Source organism: Protomyctophum parallelum (assembly GCF_964188405.1).
Source record: "Protomyctophum parallelum genome assembly, chromosome: 7".
Classification (NCBI taxonomy): Eukaryota; Metazoa; Chordata; class Actinopteri; order Myctophiformes; family Myctophidae; genus Protomyctophum; species Protomyctophum parallelum.
In genome coordinates this window covers 46,635,085-46,649,812 of record NC_139705.1, presented here as the reverse complement: position 1 = coordinate 46,649,812, position 14,728 = coordinate 46,635,085, and the positions used below count along the sequence as shown (strand labels likewise).

At 42.1% G+C, this 14,728-nt stretch overlaps 1 protein-coding gene across 1 annotated transcript; it reads left to right on the top strand.

Annotated features, from left to right (window-relative positions):
- The first annotated feature begins 11,002 nt into the window (after positions 1–11,002).
- On the top strand, positions 11,003–12,519 carry LOC310861797 (nuclear factor 7, brain-like). The gene has a single exon (XM_083769435.1). It carries the CDS (start codon positions 11,110–11,112, stop codon positions 12,487–12,489), a length of 1,380 nt encoding a protein of 459 aa, XP_083625561.1. The 5' UTR covers positions 11,003–11,109; the 3' UTR covers positions 12,490–12,519.
- Positions 12,520–14,728: the final 2,209 nt, after the last annotated feature.

The window sequence follows — 14,728 nt, the reverse complement described above, 5'->3', positions numbered from 1 at the left end:
TTTTCATATCTAAAGCTCAAATCGTACTCAAGATGTTATTTCAGATCACCAGATAAAAGCAGTTTAGGCAATGACACCGACTGAATAAACACCCCAAATAATTCGTTTTGGCTTGTATTGCCAGCAGGCACAAAGGGGAATTGGAGTTGCACCTTTGCAACAGATTATATAAACAGCTCTCCATTTCTGGCATTTCAGGACAGTATTAAGAGTCTTGGACCAGTGCCTGGGCTGCTGAAAAGACAAAGATACTGTAGGTACAGTGTTATGCTCAGAAATGCAGTGAATCTGGTGAGTGGAACGGTTCAAAGCATGGCAGAGGCATCAATAGAAACTGCAGGCTTTCTATTCCTTAAAAGTTGCAATGCGATAATGGAACCCACCGTTCGCACGATACTACAAATCTAAATCTATATATTTTTAAATCTTGTTTAAAAATGTATCTGCCCAACAATGATGTCACTGCATGGTGGATGGGTTTCTAAATGCCCCATCAAACTTTCAGGTGCTGTTTTTATCCCAGTGTGGAGGAAGAATGATTGGGATTTTTATTGTGATCTCTTGCCCTTGAAATATATACTGTAATCCATTGGTTTCTGTTGTGTTGAACAATAATAGCAATTCAAAACAGTTACAGCTACATGATCAGCCTGGTTGTCCAGTGGGTTGTCCATGGCTGCACGCGCACCTGCAGCCCATCAAGTATAATCTATGCTTCGTCCCGCGATGGTGTCGCACACGCAGACCTCTATGCTCACAAAAGTCGCATCCGCGATGCGATGTGAGCTTGTATATCAGCTGTTCTCTGTGCGCAATACTGTTGCACTTTGAAGTATAAATGTCTCCTAATGATCTCACTTGCCAACACACAAGAGAGATTGAATGGACTGATGAATTGAACAATGTGAACCCTGTTGTAAACAAGTGTAATGCTTAATTGGGTCGTCCACTCACAGTTGACAGTCTTTGTATTGAGTTCGTGCTTTAAATGTACTGTAAATTCTACAAACTGTTAATAAAGATTTCAATCAATCAATCAAAAACTGAAACCAGCGCTCCCCAAAACAACAGGTTTGGAGGGGATCTGTTGGGAATTGATTACATGAAACAGTCACGGCTACTCTATGGCTTATTTTGTTTTATTTTACTTTGACTGCATTATCCTTGTTTGCTAACAAGCCCCCAAAAATCCCAAACCACAATATTTACAAGCAACTTTACAGAAAACCAAGCCCAACCTCGCTTAGAATAAACAGACATGGCAACACAGTTTATTGCGTCATGCTATAGACCGATTCCGTACCGGTTTCATGGTCGCAGCCTACGTATTTCCTGTAGGCGGACTCGACATAGCTGCGGGAGTAAAACCCTCACCAGGCGCACCTCTTCCACTACAGTGAACGGCAGAGTGACTGATGTTAGTTTGCCTCAAACTTTACTCCTTTACCTGCTTTTTTACTAACACTAACATTACAAAGATGCCCAGAACATCGAGATGAACGTGTAGTTTATGGCTGCTCCAACAGTAGTGGCAACATAATAAAAAAAAAAAAAAACGGAATGTCTAATATCCACCTCGGTGGCGGAGACCAGAGCCATTGAGTAATGGTTGAGACAAAGCAGTGAAGGGTCCTGAAAGATACGTAATTTCAGTCTTACCCAATACCCAATCTTTCTGTTTTATGAACACAAGGCTGCTGTATTTTATACCTCATACTAAGCATTTAAAGTATGAGGTATAAAGTACAGCAGCCTTGTGTTAATAAACAGAAAGATTTGGTATTGGGTAAGACTTGCGTTATGTATCTTTCACTGCTTTGCCTCAACCATTACTCAATGGCTCTGGTCTCCGCCACAGCGGTGGATATTAGACATTCCGTTTTTCTTTTTTTTTTATGTTGCCACTACTGTTGGAGCAGCCATAAACTACACAGGTTCATCTCGATGTTCTGGGCATCTTTGTAACGTTAGTGTTAGTAAAAAAGCAGGTAAAGGAGTAAAGTTTGAGGCAAACTAACATCAGTCACTCTGCCGTTCACTGTAGTGGAAGAGGTGCGCCTGGTGAGGGTTTTACTCCCGCAGCTATGTCGAGTCCGCCTACAGGAAATACGTAGGCTGCGACCATGAAACCGGTACGGAATCGGTCTATAGGAGCAGGGAGCGGGTTCTTTAAATGCTCCTTGTCGTCGTCGTCGCCCCCCCCCCCCCCCCCCACACACACACACCTACGCGAGACGTAAAAGAGCGAAATAACCATAATGTCATGTTACACCTAGCCTCGGAAACACAGACGTTTTTATTTCCAGGGAGAAAACCTCATAGAAGTTGGGTAGAGAGTCGAGTTGAAGGAAACAATAGACTGCTAAACCTCATGTGTGGCAGACTGGCACAGCTGAAAGAGAAGTTAATTATCATCCATGAACTGCACCGCCAACTGAGTTTATTATCCAGGTGAGTTTAGCTACGCACAGGCTAGCTGCTTTAGCACTCATATTAATATTTAGGCTGCAATAGAGAGCTGAATTGTTTATTTGTTTGTTGTTGTGAGCTGTGCAGTGATTAATGTTGATGTATTGGTGCGTGTGTGTGTGTGTGTGTGTGTGTGTGTGTGTGTGTGTGTGTGTGTTTGTGTGCGCGCGCAGGCACATTTCAGTTGACACTTGACAGCTACTTGGTAGTTAATAGTTATGTTGCATATTAAACTTGCGTTCACACGGGAAGATTAAACGATGCAGTCTATAGTCTACAATTAATTGTCAATGGAAGCCAGCGACATGACGTTGCATACAAACTTACAAAGACACTGATGGTAGGCTACTCGACTCACAACGAGTCTTTGCATCGTTTCATCTGCCCACGCACTGTCCACATCTGCTGTATAGTGTATAAACTACAGCAGTGGTTATCAGTCAGTCCACGTGGACCCCAAGGAGTCATTGAGGAGGTTGCAGGTGGTCCCCTGCCAAATTAGTTATCAACATCAGCCGAGCTACAAGCTCATTATGATATATCCAGAGCATGTAGATCTGCTATTTTCAAAATACAAATTCAAAAAACAATTTGGAATATTTTCAGGAGGTAACACGTACAAAACTGTTATTTTTCACACAATGGAAAAAAAAGGAATGTTGCAAGATCTAGTATGCAGTTATTTTGTTACAAATATTTATAAAGCCCACAGAACCACCACGGGGACCCCCACACAGAGTTGCACAACTCACTTCACACAGGTGTGATTTTGGTGGTAGTATGCTGAAGTAGGGTATTCATTAGCCCTCCAAGCAGAACCCAATGGTACTGAAGTTTCTGACATTTTTGACGACACAGACCATGGGGTCCTGTTCCAGCAGTATCCTGCCACCTGGTACGCGGACATAATAAAACATAAACACTGTGTTTACGGCCTGTCTGCGCTCTTTGACATTTTTTTTTCGTGTGAGGGCTTCTGAATATGTGAAGTATAAGTACCTATACATACCGCTGCGAATATCTCCTGTGGTGCGGAAGCCGTTAAAGGTATTATGACATGATTTATAACATAATTTTAACAACATTAAAAGTCTTGGCCATGGTCCTTCAAACGTGTCTAAAAAGTTTGAACACTCAACTCCACTCCAGTATTTCTTGACACGAGTTTTTGTGCAAAGTTCATCCTGAGAAGCCATGGAAAAACACATTATTTTAGCCTGTAGATGTCGGTAATTCCCCCTTTCCTGTCAACCCAAGATGCGCTTCTTTGACAACGTGGTAGGAACGTCGTCAAAAATAAAAGAGTCATCTAGGCCAGTTGGTATCCAGTGTAAGGACTTGTGTTGATTGACACAGCCAACAACAGAGCAGATTGATTTTTCTCTATAAGCCATTATTAGTAAGTATTACAAAGAAACAAAGTCGCGGTCGACAATGAGGAAGCGGAGAAGAGAGGGTAGGCACTAGGCAGGGAGCAGAGGGGAGGGGGCGGAGCTTTAGCGGAGATCTACGTATATCTCTGCCGTCCAACCAGATGAGACATTTTTGCATAATTATTCACAAGAGTCCAGACAGCAGAGAATACACTGAATGTTCAAACTTCGTTTTTTTTTGGTGAAATTGATGTCAAGAAAAGCCAAAAAAGCCAAAAAATCTACAAAAATGTGTTTTAAATGTCACAATCCCTTTAAGTATTTTTAATCTTTGTTTGACCGATTTGGTCGCTTTGATTCTTCTCTTCCTTCCTTGTTTATTGACACATTGTACCGCCTATCTGGCTAGCTAGTGGCGCTATAGCTATGACAGAGCAGATCAGAGGCAGGGACGTAGCCGCACAAGCCAACCGCACACCGGGAGGCGGTACAATAAACGGTAAACAAACAAGAAGAAATAAAGCGACCAAATCGGTCAAACAAAGATTAAAAATACTTAACGGCTTCCGCGCCACAGGAGATATTCGAAGCGGTTTGTATAGGTACTTATAGTTCACGAATTCAGAATAACTTAAACTAAAAAAGGCCGTCAAACGCCGCAGATACGATGTTAGTGAGCATATTTATGTCCGCGTTCCAAAATTCCCATACGAAAATATAGTTATGAACAGGGACCCTACAATAAAGCGACATCAACATTTCAGAAAAGCTTTATGGAGGGTTCCGAGAGGGGCTAGGTATTCATTTAACTGCAAGCAAGGTTTAGTGTATCTTATATCACTTATAATTTGATGATAACCTACCTGAATTCTAAACAGTTGAAGATGGGAGAAAACTGTGCACTAGTCTAAGTCTAAGACACATGGTCAAATGAAAACATGAATGACCTTTTCAAGATCTGCAAATTAAGAAAAGAATGACTCGATTTTTAGCAATGTTTCTTGGTTTGTAAGCAACTGAGAATAATAAATACTAATGTCTAATTGGCTATGCATTTTCTTTCTTTCTTGCTTTCTTTCTTTCTTTCTTTCTTTCTTTCAGGTCCCTCCCAACGCACTCCAAGCCATTGTACAAGGTGATGGCCTCAGTGAGAAGGTTAACGTCCTGGCAGTCGTGCTGCAGGGGGACCCCCTCGACCCCTTCCTCTTCATCATAGTCCTGGACTATGTCCTTAGGCAGGTCATCATGGGTTAAAGACATGAGGAAACCACTTATGAATGGTGCCTCTGAATGGCATCTGTGGAGGAACGAGATGACTGGAGACATCGCTGGAAGCCGTGGGTGAACTAGAGATTGACCCTGGACATCACCTTACACAACTGATGGAAGTGGAAGACGGCCCAAGGTAGGAACCTGGTTTGTTGTGTGTTTGTTTGTCTTTGCTGCTGCTCTATGTGGCGGCGGTGCATGGCTCAGGGGTAGAGTGGCTGGATGGTAACTGTACAATACAAGTGGCTGGGTTGTATTGTATGTTTAATGTGATTCAAGCTGTTTCTCAATTCCTGTCATATTGGGAACCAATGACTGGGTGCAATGCAAGTGACCGTGACAATAATTGATTTTCTACAGTGTGTGATTTTTGTTAAAGGTATTTAGTTTTCACAAGACCAGTGTACTGTATGTGGATCTTGGTCCCTTTAATTAGCCTATGTGTGAGTTTGCTACGTCCTTCAATGTTCAAGTTAGATTTTTGGCTTTATAACAGCCTTCAATTCAACAACTCTACATTTTATTTGCAATTCAAGACATGATGTGGACAGTTGTGTTGCTGCTGTTGGAGTTTGTGATAATAACCCTAAACCTAACCCTAATCAGGCAAATGCACACATACCGTCCAGTAGACATCGCCGGGGTCTTGGCCCCTGCCCTTTACCCCATCTGTAAAAAGCACTCTCTCTCCAGACGATGAATTCAGCATTTACTATGGTGAAAAAAATGCAAATGCCCCTTTCCATGCTGTACCTGATGAATGCTGAATCTTATGTTGAACGGATTTCCCTGTGAGAGTCGGTGTAGATATCCGACCTGCATCTCCAGTAATGGCTTGATTAAACTTGGTTGAGCACATTGTAGCACACTCAAAGGAGCTGATCTACAAGCTCATAGTGTGTCATAGTGCGACACATTGTAAGTTTGTATATCAAAAGTGTAATTTTAGACATTCCAGGCAGCCACATATCCTATAATATTCTCTACATGTCCCTGGTTGTAATAGTTTTGGCCTGGTGGCAGCACCTCTGTTCCTCCTTCCTAGTGTTGTTTTTGGCAGCAAGTTTCTATTTTAGTTTTAGTCATAGTCTTTGGAATAGTGTTAATTTAGTTTTGTCACATTTTAGTCACCCGGAATGTTTTAGTGTAGTCTAGTTTCAGTCGACTAAATGGCATGAGATTTTAGTCGACTAAATCTACAGTTGATTTAGTCGACAAAAATGCATTTTGGCGTGCCTTGATGCTGTTGTAATGGCAGATTTATGCTGAGAATAGCAGATCTACAAGCTGACACCGCATTGTGAGCTTTGTGAGCTATTTTCAGCATGCAACCAAGTGTAAAATGACTTACACTGGATCTCTTGTCCACTAGTCCCTTCCTAACATTTTAGTCTAGTTTTAATTTGTTGACGGAATTGTCAGTATATTTAGTCTTAGTTTTAGTCATCATAGCTTAGTTTCCATTTAGTTTTCGTTAGTGAATAAAGGTAGTCGACGAACATTTTTCGTCTTTGTCGAAAACAACACTGCTCCTTCCCTCTCCTTCAGGGGTCATCATACTGTACCATGCCATCTTGTGATGGACATTTTCATAAATATTACATTTTTGCCACATATCCAAGTTAAGTGGTCAATAATATTACCAGAAATATCTAGGCCTAGCCCTGTATATACTGTATACTGATGGACTTCAAAGTGTGATAATGAAAGATGTTTGCATTAACCACTGAGCCACTGCACCACAGTAAAACTACATTATAAAAAAAGCTAATCTACAAGCTCAAACACATCACGACATGCTACGTTATGAGATTTTCTTTGTGTTCTGTTTAGAATATACTGTTTAGAGTGTCTGGGTAGCTCAGTCGGTAGAGCTCTCGCCTTTGGACCACAAGTTCATGGGTTCGATCCCGGGCAGCGCCAACTCAGCGTAGCAAGGCTTGGTGCAGCAAGTCGTGCAGGAAGTACTGGGAGCTGATGGTAGGTGTGGCGCTCCACCTCAGCAATCCATCTCCCAGGGGTCTAGCGCATTGTAACGGGGATAGACTCCATCTCCCAGGGGTCTATAGGGCAGGGGTCCTCAACTAGAAATGATGAAGGTCCACAAATAATTTTTTGAATAAGACCGAGGTCCGGTCCCATGCGCGGCGTCCATCGGAGAGCGGGGCTCTATGCCCGTTTAGTATTGTCAAGCCAAGCTTATACAAATCAGATCGCCTTCCACCCAACCAATAATGGGGTGCAGAGTGCAGGCCCGGAGTGGAACTCTAAATCAGGCCGGGAGTTATACGCCCTGGCAGGCCACACTGCGCGCGTGCTTAGCGCGCGCCAGAATTTTGGGGGCCCTTGGGGGACATTTTGGGGGCCTTTGCAGCAATTTCACATGAGAAATGTACCATCTGATGTTATTTATATTATTTTTTTGGTGGTCCGCAAAGAGGTGGTCCGCCAGTTGGGTACCCCTGCTATAGGGCATTGTAACGGGGATAGACTCCATCTCCCAGGGGTCTAGCGCATTGTAACGGGGATAGACTCCATCTCCCAGGGGTCTAGCGCATTGTAACGGGGATAGACTCCATCTTCCAGGGGTCTAGCGCATTGTAACGGGGATAGACTCCATCTCCCAGGGGTCTAGCGCATTGTAACGGGGACAGACTCCATCTTCCAGGGGTCTAGCGCATTGTAACGGGGATAGACTCCATCTCCCAGGGGTCTAGCGCATTGTAACGGGGACAGACTCCCGCGTGTTACCGGCTGTTACCGACAATAAGCCACTCCCGACCTACTTCTTAGAATATTCTGAAGAAAACCTGGAAACTGGGAAGTCATCCACTGTGTAGTTGGCAGGCAGGTTCCATTCAATGCATGAGCATGGCCCAAGTCTCTTCCATGTTTGGGATTTCAGTAATTGTCTTCCATGTGTTTGGGATTTCTATTTTGTCTTTATCGCTATCAGTGCAGCCAGTGATTCACCTTACACGAGCAAAAGGGCCACTATAGTTTTTTTATGGTTATTATAGAGATTGATGGCTTTTCAGAGGACAGTGTTACGTGATGACGTTATTTTTGTCCAGGTAGCTTCAGTGGTAGTGGGTTCTTTCCGTTAAGGTGAACATGGATTCCATCTTGATGAGAAAGTCTAAACCAGGGTTCCCCAGTCAATATCTTTACTAGTGTACCAGGCTGGGGGCAGAGTCCGCGCATGCAGATTTCTTTTCTTTTTCATGAATAAATTAAGCTTGGAATAGATGTATAGTGGTCGGACCACCAGTGGTCCTTGAGGGGGTTCCAGGTGGTCCCCAGCTAAATGATAGAGTTGGTAACCAAATGGACCCTTATAGTTCTGTAACTCTTGAGAGTGTAGAATTAATTCATTTTCAGGGCAAGATCCCAGTTGAAAAGATATGGCAGTGCTCTAGCAGTGATTCTCATCATTTTAATTTGAAGGATGCCCAGTTTTGTAACGAAAAGGCCTTTTGCACTCCTACAAGGACAGGTGCGTCGGAGCCGGCAACCAAATGCGAATCATGAGATGAAAAGGGTCCCTCTTTCACTTATAGAGTAGTAGTTTTATTAGATGACTATCTAATAAAACTACTACGGTACTACGGTGAAAGACAGTGTGCGGGACGCTTTTCTTCTCAAGGATGCCCAGTTTGACATGCATAGGCTACTGACCCCCATTTAATGCCATTTATATCTGGGACCTAAATTTTAATTTATTTATTTTTATCGTAAAATCGTTGTCAACTTAACTCTGAGAGGGTACAAATGGAACCAAATGGACCTGTTATGTTCCATTTGGTTCCATTTGTACACTCTCCATTTGTACACTAGCTCTTTCAGTGCCAAAAGCCCTTGCATATGATTTAAGGGTTACTGTCAATATGGTAATCTCACACTTCAATATTGCACTTTTCTTCAAGGGACCACAAGGGGGCGCCTCAAGGCCCGCAGGCAGCCAATTGGGGAACCCTGGTCTAAACCATGCATAAATGTGATATAACTTGGTATGTTGGAACAAAAACAGATGCGTACTAGGCCTACATGATGAATGATTAAATGTTATTTCTGCATCATGATCCAGGAATCCAGTGTTGCAAGTAGTTTGATGCATGGGCACCTCACTTATGTTTGATCAGAGCTGACTGCTGAGCTGCTGGTTTGGAGGTCAGATGTTGATTGCAGACCCCCAGACTGTGGATCAACAGTTTCCATGGATTATGCCTGACTGTGGAGTGTTATTAGTGTGGTTGCTGTAGGCAACACAGTATTGTCAGAGAACATTTATGTCACATTATAGTAAACCTGTTTTTTGTTAACCTTCTTTGTTCATTGAGTTCGCTGGATTTGTAACCTTTTCTGTAATCCTAAAAGTCAAAATTCTGTCCCTTTTCTGATTGGACACATTATAATGTCCAATCGGACAGGAGTGACATCATATTATTATGTAATATAAATGGCAAGACAGCGGATTCCTCACGACATGCATCACAATCTGTAGTCCTAATATAGAGACTGAATATATTTCCAAACGGATTCCTCGCGGCTCACGTCAGTGCAATCAGGTTTGCAATTTCCCAGAATTGCACCTTTCTAGTTGAAGTTGTTATCATTGGAGACTTTGAAACACTTTAATCTCGATTGATGAAAAGCATTACTTGGTCAGTTCTGCCCTCCTTTTGCTTGGCAGCAAACAGATCCTTCTCAATAGATGACATCACCCTCTGTTTCATTCTTTCATTGTCTGACTTCACCTCTCATACACCCCATTAATCCATTGTCCATTAATCCATTGTTTTTCAAAAAAAAGTGTAATGTTTTTAATTGAATGTTTAGCCACTGCCACTTTTTTGCCATTAAGGCAGGTGTTATAGTAAACATTATTTCTAGCTGTCTTGTTGATCTCATCGTTCCAAATATCTGAGGTTTCGCCGACTGGACATGAAAGGGGTTGCGACTGCACCCCGAGAAGGTCCATATTACAGCCACAGGACAGCTGTGTCTATGAAGACAAAGTCTGACTTGGAAGCTATATTGGCGTAATATAGTCCATAAAACTTACGCATCTCACTTGAATATTGTTGATAAAACGGCGTCCGAATCTACGCAGCAGCGCAACTGTTATCATGGAAACATTGTGTGTGTGTGTGTGTGGAGAGACGCAGAGAGACAAAATTATTAAATGGAAATCAAGATTAAGGTCCTGTCTCACTCTAGCACACGTAGGCTATCTGATACTGTTCGCGTATATGCAGTGTAGGCAATGCTGTTTGTTTTAAATGTTAAACTCATCCTGTGGCAACCTTCATTATCGTGGGGGCGACTGTGGTTCAGGAGATAGAGCAGGTCGTCCAATGATCCATGGGTCGGCGGTTCGAATCCCGGCTCCTCCTGTCTACATGTCGAAGTGTCCTTGGGCAAGACACTGAACCCCAAATTGCTCCCGATGTGCTGGTTAGTACCTTGTATGGCTTCTGCCGCAATCGGTGTATGAATGAATGAATGGGTGAATGTAATGCACAATCTATCTATGTAAAGCGCCTTGGATAAAGGCACTATATAAATGCACCATTTACCATTTATCGCTGTGAAAGGGTTAATGTGAGACATACATTGTAAAGATTGTGATTTCTTGTATAGAGGGGCGCGTGCCAACATGGATCAGTTTATTTTTCTTGTGAAAACGAAACGCCTGCGGTCTCCCAGCTAAACTAGTTTTCCAGGTTATGACTGCACTGACATTGTAAAGCACATATAGCACAAGTCAAAGTCCACTATGACAAAGGCACCACACCAGGCACCACATACCGGTTTACGCTCGTTCATTGGTCCATTCTTGCCTGACTCATCTGAGATAAGCCAGGAAACGGGTTCTTATTCTGACCTTCAGATCACACACAGCTTTCAGTGAGGGAGGACAGACTGACCCAGACCACTTGAACCTGGCTGACTGATTTCCTGGCTGGAACAGTGTGTTTGTAGCTTCACTCATCAAATGGCTTCCAAGTCGTCTCTTCCTGAAGAGGATTATTCCTGTCCTGTGTGTTTTGACATCTTTAAAGATCCCGTTCTCCTGCCATGTTGCCACAGCTTCTGTAAAGACTGCCTGCAGAAATGGTGGAGAGAGAAGAAAATAAAAGAGTGTCCAGTTTGTAAGGAGAGACACTCGGTGGATCCACCCAGAAACCTGGCTCTGAAGAACGTGTGTGAGGCCTTCATAAAGGAGAGACATCAGAGAGCTTCAACAGGGTCTAAGGTTCTCTGCAGTTTGCATGCTGAGAAACTGAAACTGTTCTGTTTGGAATGTCAACAGCCAGCGTGTGTTGTGTGCCGAGGTAGTACAAATCACACCAACCACAGGTTCAGACCCATCGACGAAGCGGCACTTGATCACAAAGACGAAGTCCAGAAATCGCTGCAGCTGTTACATGGCAAACTAGAGCTTATTAATGAATGTAAAACAAACTATGATCAAACGGCAGCACACATTCAGTTCCAGACCCGGTACACAGAGATGCAGATAAAGACACAGTTTAAGAAGATGCATCAGTTTCTACAAGAGGAAGAGGGAGCCAGAATCACTGCACTGCTGGAGGAGGGGTGGCAGAAGTTTCAGATGATGAAGAAGAAGACTGAGCGTCTAAACAGAGTCGTCTCAACTCTTTCAAACACAATTAGAGCTATAGAGGAGGAGCTGAGAGCTGAACACGTGTCATTCCTGCAAAACGTCTCATTCCTGGACTTCGAGATAGCCCAGTTGAGACTGCAGGACCCACAGCCGATCTCAAGAGCGCTGATAGATGTGGCCAAACACCTGGGCAACCTGACCTTCAGTGTCTGGGACAAGATGAAGGACATCGTCTCCTACACTCCTGTCATTCTGGACCCCAACACTGCCCATCCATCATACATCCTGTCTGATGATCTGACCAGTGTGAGAAGGGGAAATGGACAGCAACTTCCTGACAACCCAGAGAGGTTTGACTGCTATGGCGATGTTCTGGGTTCCGAGGGCTTTAACTCAGGGACTCACAGCTGGGATGTTGAGGTCAGAGACAACACATGCTGGTCAGTAGGCGTGTTGGCAGAATCGTTTCAGAGGAAGGGAAAGGGAGGCGGTCCATTCTGGAGAATAGCTTTAGATGATGGTAAATATATAGCCCGCTCCTCACCAGGGTCAGACACTGATCTCTCATTAAGGCAGAAACCCCAGAGGATCAGAGTCCATCTGGACTGGCATGAAGGAAGGGTGGCCTTCTCTGACCCTGATACTAACGCACACATACACACATTCACACACACTTTCACTGACACACTATATCCATACATTGCCACTGGCCATACTCTCCCTCTGAAAATTTTACCATCAGTCTAACACTGATACAACATGGTTAGAGATGATGATTATGATGATGATGATGATGATGATTAGGGGTTGACACTAAGGTCTCAGAGCCACTTGCCCGTCGGGCAAGTACAGGTCAGATTCTACTTGCCCAAAGGTCTTGTCCACTTACTCCACCTGCCCTAAAGTTTTATTTACCTGCCAGGGGCGGGTGGGCGACCCTCAGTGTCAACACCTGCTGCCGCTGATGAAGAAGAAGAAGACAAACGATAGTCTTTAAGTTTAAAGAGTAATCCTTGTCTATATTAGAATCCAAATTATTGTGTTGTGGTCGAGACGGTCATTGGTGATCACACTATGAAGTTGAACTATGATATCATTGTCTCTACACGGTACAAAAGTACTAATTTGACTGTGGAACCAAATGGACCCTATGATCTATAACATTGACATATTAATCATCTACAACTCAAAGGGGTAATTCACTTTAAAACACTTCTGGGGTAATTTTACTGTCTATTCTGCGTTTTGTTTGCACCCCTGGTTTTGAAGTTGCTTGATTCAAGGTGTATATATTTTATATTTATTTGATCTTATATAAACCCATTGTAACTTTCAAACTCCATTTAAACTGTTAGGTTAATTGAAAACACATCCCTGGTGCTGATAACTGATAGCCCTATAGCTTTATTTTAGTTTTTCAGGAAACTTATGTCAGAATTTAGAAGGCATTTAAATGGGTAATAATAAATAATATTTAAATAGTAATAATGTTGAAGTCGGGGTACTATATATTTCAGACTGATTTATGATTATTTGAGTGTTGGGTGACTATATAATGAACATTGTATGAATGTATATGAGTTCAAATATCTGAAAATAAATTGTGTATGTGAACACATCATTAAATCTTCGACCTACCCACACATCTGTCATGTGATTGAATTCAGTTGCATCATATCTGTTCTACATTTGTGACATCTGTATGGCTATAGCCTACTGTATATGAGGTTTATTTTTGCACATGAAATGAGTAATATGTAGTACATAATATTTTTAAAGTAACAACTCCAGCATTGGTCACCCTGCTCTACCAATCTGATCTAGTTTACATTTGTCCATACCTTATTCATACTGTACTGTTTCAGATTATTACAAAACATACATTAACCCATCTTGGTAATCCTGATGACCATGTCCTCGAATACAATTTTGCACAGGACTTTTCTTTTTGTTACATTGTGGTATTGCTACTTTTACTCAAGTAAATACTGTGAGTAATTCTCCCTCCACTGTAAGGACAAGATAATGTAGGTGAGTCAGTTGCCTGCATTAGTCACCCACCTGATTCACACTCTTCTCACTCAGGAAAGACTGCCTTTTGTCAGGACTGCTAAATGAAAGAAAAACAAATACTATAATAATAATAATAATAATATTTTAAAAACATAGTAGCTTGTAGCCAACGTATAAATGAGCAGTGGTTCACATAGTTGTGATGCTGCATTAACTCATTTTGCTGTGTATCCGGGAGGCTGCATTTGCATTTTTGTTATCCATTAAAACGGGCAACGGTGTCATTTTATACTTTGGCTATTCAAAAATAGCAGATATACAAGCTCATGATGTCCCTTTGTGTGGCGTTATGAGCTTGTAGATCTGTGTTTTTTCTGAACATTTTGCAAATCATTGAATTGACATAGCCTATAGATTTTAAAATCAACATTTTTAATTCATCTTTGGGGCTCACTGGAACAAATGTATTGAGATGGGCGTCCGTGGCCAAATACATTTTTATGTTTTTTTCTTAAATGTTTTGTGTCAAGCACAAGGACAATTTTGATGGTCCTTGTGCTTGACATAAAAAGTTTGAGCATCACTGATAAGAGACATTCAGAAAACGTTTTTTTTTTGGTAGAATCAGGTCTTAATGGGTTAATTAATACATCATTGGACATTGATTCATTCCACTCTACCTTTGTATTGTGGAAGTCAAGGTACACTGTAGAGTGTAGACAGTGTATACTTATAATTCCTGCCACTACACTCCCAGCCAATACCTATAATCCCACTCACACACAGTAATCACAGGTCTCACATGCTTTTTGTCAATAACAGCACGTGCAGTTTTTTTGAAAGTAACTAACTATACATTTACCCATGTACTGTACTTTAAGTCTTTCTATTAAAAAAAAATATAATATAATATAATGTGATGTGATGCGTTGTGGGCTCATAGATCTGCTATTTTGGAAAGATTTAAAAAAAG

Bases quoted from the DNA above. Each gene is read 5' to 3' on its own strand.
- LOC310861797 (XM_083769435.1), top strand. From the start codon at position 11,110: ATGGCTTCCAAGTCGTCTCTTCCTGAAGAGGATTATTCCTGTCCTGTG.